Consider the following 5,490-nt stretch of genomic DNA (forward strand, 5'->3'; position numbering starts at 1 on the left):
TCCAATACCAAGTTTCAGCCATCACCAACACTAAAACACATCATCACAGTTTTTCAATCAACCAGTAAGTGGTATTGGAACGCAAATACACACTCCCATGCTACACAACAGAATCACAGAATCACAGAATCTTCTAGGTTGGAAGGGACCTTAAAGATCATCTTGTCCAACCGTCAACCTAACTGACAAAAATAGACACCCACACAACAAACAAGAAGCATCACCATCACTAAACCAGACCTCCCAGCACTACATCAACCCGTCTTTTGAACACCTCCAGGGATGGGGCCTCAACCACCTCCCTGGGCAGCCCATTCCAATGGCTGAGAACCCTTTCAGTGAAAATTTTTTTCCTAATATCCAGCCTGAACCTCCCCTGGTGTAACTTGAGGCCATTTCCTCTTGTCCTGTCACCTGTGACTTGGGAGAAGAGACCGACCCCATCTCTCTACACCCTCCTTTCAGGGAGTTGTAGAGAGCAATAAGGTCTCCCCTCAGCCTCCTCTTCTCCAGGCTGAACGAGGAGGGAAAAGATGGGCTGGCCACCATGGTGCTTGCAGCCCTTCAGCAGTGTTAGGAGCGTCACACGGCTGTGAGAAAGGCAAATGCCATGCTGGGATAGAACTGTAGGAACCCTCCTACAAAGCCTTTTAAGATGGGAAGCTCCACAGAGGACCAGTGCAGAACCAAAATATCATGCCCACCTGGGGTGCCACCGCTCCAGCAAGATGGGGACTGACTGGGCTGGATCTGGAGGAGAGTGGTGGCCATGACTGGAGAAAAAGGAGACCCTAAAAAGGGACTTGAGGGAATCGGGCTTCTTCAGTCTAAAGAGAAGTCTCACGCCAACAGTCTTTCAGCATTGAAAGAGCTGCAGGAAAATAGAAAGGCAAGAAGTGCTCTCCACTGCCACACCGGAGGGGACAAGCAGCCAGATGAGGGGGCCTGGGAAGTGGCAACGTCACCCTCACCAGAGCATCTTTAAAGCCAAGTTCTGCAGCCGTCTCCTCGGAACACAGATAGGGCTTATCAGGAGGCACCCCAGGGGCAGGGGCTGAATCACACGGCTGCTGAAATGCCTTTTCAGCCTTATTTTCTCTGATGGTATATTTAGATTTATTTGCAATCTGATCGTGGCAGGAAAAAAGACCGGAAAAAAAGCCACCGAGTGTGTTTAGACCGAACAAGCCTCAAACTGACAGCAGATAAGTCCTCCCAGCCTCACAACTGCAAATGCACGTGGATGGCCGAGCTCATTTTATCAGTGCTGAGAAGTGAATCATCAACCCAGTTCTCCTAAGAAAAGGATCCCACTCTCCCCTGCTCCATCCTGCTGGGTCTTGCTGCCTTTCTTCCCATGGAGGGAGAACCTCAAGTCCCTCCTCGTGCCACCTCGCACTTTGCCTTCGCCTTGCACAATTGTGAGCAAGACGTGCAAGATGAGGGAAGCAGCCCCTGGGCTTGAGCACGTGCAACAAACCATCCGGGCCATTTTGTAGCCTGAAAAGCTGAAGCTTTTGTTTCCACCCCCTCCTCCCAACTTCAGATTGAGCCAGGAGGTTTCACAAACTCATTGAGGATGAATGTTTCTTGAGGAATGTGGGGTGAATTGCCTACGTCAGTGATTTTTTTGGTTTGCTGCATGCAGGCTCCGTTGTTACAGGAAAGGTCATCTGCCTGGGGTTTGCAGCCTCATCGGCAGCCTCGGAGAGCCCGTATGGGAATGATTCCAGCTCTTGGAGCTGCCTCCTTTGGGGGTCAGGCTGGCTCTTTCGGACCACCACCACAGCAGAGCTTCTACTTCAAATCTCGCAAAAGATGCTCTTCGTCCTGTTTATTTTTCCAGCTTTGGTGTTCACATGGATGGAATAGCTGGTTTCTGCCACAAGCCATCTTCCCAGCCACGAAGGCTTTCTGGAGCTCCAGGCTCCATACTTTGACCCTTCAGTAGCTCTTTATAGCAGCCCTGCCTTTATTTCTCTCCATTTTTTCCTCTGGATCCAACTACCTCTCAGTACATTGCTCGGGGGTGGTTTTGCTCACTGCTTTATGCGACACCGACAGAGGGTTGTAGGTCCCCTCTGCTCCTGAGGTCCCACCAGGAACAAGGTGAGGATGGAGACAGGACTTCCAACCTTGCTCAAAGAGGCACGGCAGTCCCCAGGCAGTCCCTTAGGAGTCAGGCCGTGTGTGATGGCACACGTAGTTACGTATCCCCCGCTCGGGCTGTGATTTATTCATGTAGGTTTTGCGAAAAGAATTCCAAACCCATGAAAAAAGTCCAGACAGGAGGGGAGGAATCCAGCAAAACGTCCTCTAGCAAAAAGTAGCCTTCAAGGAAGGACTTGCTGGAGCCTTTCTCTGCCCTCTGCTCCACGGCCCTGCCTCACCTGGGAAATCTGGCTCCCTTTTGATTTCCTTCCAGCAGCTGGTTTCCTTCCAGCAGCTGGTCACACACGCTTTTTCCCTCCATTGGTAACCACCAAGTCCAGATAGGTGGGAGCCACGCTGGAGCACCTGAGAAAAGGGCAGGCACCCCGTGCTGAGGGAAGGCACCCCACAACTTGTGCTTTTTTCACCCCCCACTCTTGCTCGGGAAGCAGAGGGGAAGTGAAGAGCATATTAATTGCACGTTTGCATATGGCGAGGACCCACGAATGCTGTGGTTTCAGGGAGCACCCGAATGCTGTGTGGGAAATGAACAGGAAGCCACAGAGCTCAGCGTGGTGGTTATTAGACTTTCTGAGGTGAACTTAGTGCCCTCTGATAGATTTAAATCTATCTAACTCTATAACTACCTGAAGGGGGGGTGTAGAGAAGCAGGGGTCGGTCTCTTCTCCCAAGTCACAGGAGATAGAACAAGGGGAAATGGCCTCAAGTTGCACCAGGGGAGGTTTAGATTGGAGATTAGGAAACATTTCTTCACCAAAAGGGTTATCCAGCACCGGAATAGGCTGCCCAGGGAAGTGGTCAAGGCACCATCCCTGGAGGTGTTCAAAAGACGGGTTGACATGGTCCTCAAGAATATGGTTTAGTGATTTTTTTTATTGCTTATTTCTTATTTATTTTTTTGTCAGAGTTAGGTTGATGGTTGGACTAGATGATCTTGAAGGTCCCTTCCAACCTAGACGGTTCTATGATTCTAACTCTTGCAATCAAGGAGTGAGTGACAGGCAGGGAAGTGGGGAATGTCAGACCTGGGGAAAGGCTTGAGTACAAGACACCAGACCCTAGAAATGTCCCTTTCAGTCTCCTGGGAACGCAGCTGAGCTGCTTGCAGCAGGATTAGTTACCTCGGAAAGCAAAGCCTCAAAATAGTAAACAGATACTGTAACAAAAATTGAGGACTGAAACTCACCGCTTTGAAAGAAACAGATAAAGGGGGGAAACAACAGACAACTTTGAGGGTGACTACGTGAAGGAAGACTAACTCCAGCATCTCCTTCCAGCAGGTTGCAAGCCTTTGAAGACACTGTAAAATACCTCCCCTTCAGGAAAGTGAGGTGAAGGGGAAGCTACAGAACAGCAGAAGGGGGGTGGCTGCCTCAGCTTCCCATGCACTGATTTAATCTAACGGGCTTCTAGCCTGCATGGGTGCAAGGTTGGCCCGCAAAAGGGACCCAGGCAGCCTTCCTGGGGCTGCAGACAACCTGAAGAGTCATTCTGAGGGAGCTGAATGGTCTCATTTCTCTTAACCGTTTCCTACATCTCAGACCTTCTCCCAGGAAGGATGAGCGGTGTAGCTGCACACCCCCTTTGACTGCATTTCACCTCAAAAAGATACTTTGCATCAAGAATCTGGAAGCAGGCGGCTTTCCTGTGGGAGAGACCTGAAGAGCTGCTGGAACAGGACTAGCCAAGGCAAGGAGACAGCAGCATCTGTCTTGGGCTCTCCTTAATGGGCTCAAGCTGGAACAGAGAAAGTTCACTGAATTTCACTGAATTTTTAGAGTTGGAAGGGACCATAGAGATCACCTAGTCCAACTCCCCTGCTAAAGCAGGACCACCCAGAGCTTGTCAGAGCATGTTACTCAGGACGGCATCCAGGTGGGGCTTGAAGATCTCCAGAGAAGGGGACTCCACACCCTCCCTGGGCAGCCTCTTCCAGGGCTCTGGAACCCTCACCGTGAAAAAGTTCTTCCTCATACTCAAGTGGAACCCTTTATGTTCCAACTTGTGCCCATTGCTCCTTGTCCTCTCACTGGCAACTACTGAAAAGAGTCTGGTTCCCTCCTCCCTCAGCCCCCCGTTCCATTCAAATATGAGAAAAAACTTGTTTCTGGTGAGGGTGGCAGAGCCCTGGCACAGGCTGCCCAGGGAGGGTGTGGAGTCCCCTTCTCTGGAGATCTTCAAGCCCCACCTGGATGCTGTCCTGAGTGATGTGCTCTGGGCAACCCTGCTTTAGCAGGAGAGTTGGACAAGATGATCTCTAGAAGGTCCCTTCCAACTCTGACAATTACGTGATTCCGTGATCTCTGCGTGAGCCGTGCAGAGTCACCTCCAAAACCCCAGTTACCTGCCCCGTAACGAGGGTTTGTTTGGAAACCCCACTGGTTTGTGCCCCCTGATCCCCTCGAGGGCGGTGGAGAAGTTGGACGCTCCCATCTTTGGTGAGGTGCAACCAGGATCTGCCCCGACCACCCTGCCCTGCCAAGGGTTAAAAGCAAGGGTTTTTCTCCTCCTGCCGAGGAGAAAAGCACAACCCAGCAATTCAGGCACGTCTCACCCCCAGTTCAAATGACATTGTTTCAGCGCCGTCTGCCTCGCCCCTCACTGGTAATTACAGACTTTCACTACAGGGGAAAGAGAGACACGGCGGAGGAAACCTTCATTACAGACTTATCTCCTACAGCAAAAGCAACCCCAGCGTAATGTCTGGGGCACGTTGCCAGGATCAGCCACCGCAGCGAAACGCTTACATTTAGGACAAAAATAAAAAAGGGGGGGTGGGGGGGGAAGTGTTAAGTGATTTGGGAAGATCAGAAGCCCACCGGGTTGGCCGCTGTACAGCGCTGGGTGTGGGGAGCGCTTCTGGAGGAACTGGAAAGCCGCCCTGGTTTTAAGCGGTGCGGTTTGCATCGTACATTCATTCTTCCTTCCTTCCTCCTCCTCCTCCTCCTCTGCAGGCTCGTGTCCCCTGGTGTCTGCGTGTGTCCCTTTGTCACCCCTGGCAAACGCCAGTGGGCTGGGAAGGGGTGGCTTCCCTAGGCTTCCCAGCTTGACCTTCCTCCAAGGGGCAGATCAAGCTGTAGGTGTCCTTGATTGACCCCTCTCCCTTTTGCACACCTAATTATGATAATATGCTAAAGATGGGGCTTCTTGTAGCCAAAGCTGGGGGCTCCTTCTCACCTTGTCTATATCACAGGTGCCCAAAGTTCGAGCTCCGTTAGAAAGGATGCAGGAGGGTGTTTTCTTCTCAGCAGGACACTCCCCTGTGTGCCCGTGACCATCTCTCAGGGTTGGCGTTGACCTGCCCACAGGTGGCTGACA

At 51.5% G+C, this 5,490-nt stretch overlaps 1 protein-coding gene across 1 annotated transcript in view; it reads right to left on the reverse strand.

The window, feature by feature from the left end:
* CREB3L1 (cAMP responsive element binding protein 3-like 1) overlaps positions 1-5,108 on the reverse strand; it is a 70,145-nt gene extending 65,037 nt beyond the window's left edge. Inside the window, exon 1 of the mRNA XM_014950131.1 lies at positions 4,992-5,108. Coding sequence (XP_014805617.1) covers positions 4,992-5,090 — 99 coding nt within the window. The 5' untranslated portion in view covers positions 5,091-5,108. The remainder of the gene's footprint in view (positions 1-4,991) is intronic.
* Between the last annotated feature and the right edge of the window lie 382 nt (positions 5,109-5,490).

This window comes from Calidris pugnax, unplaced genomic scaffold (assembly GCF_001431845.1).
Source record: "Calidris pugnax isolate Ruff unplaced genomic scaffold, ASM143184v1 scaffold68, whole genome shotgun sequence".
NCBI lineage: Eukaryota > Metazoa > Chordata > Aves > Charadriiformes > Scolopacidae > Calidris > Calidris pugnax.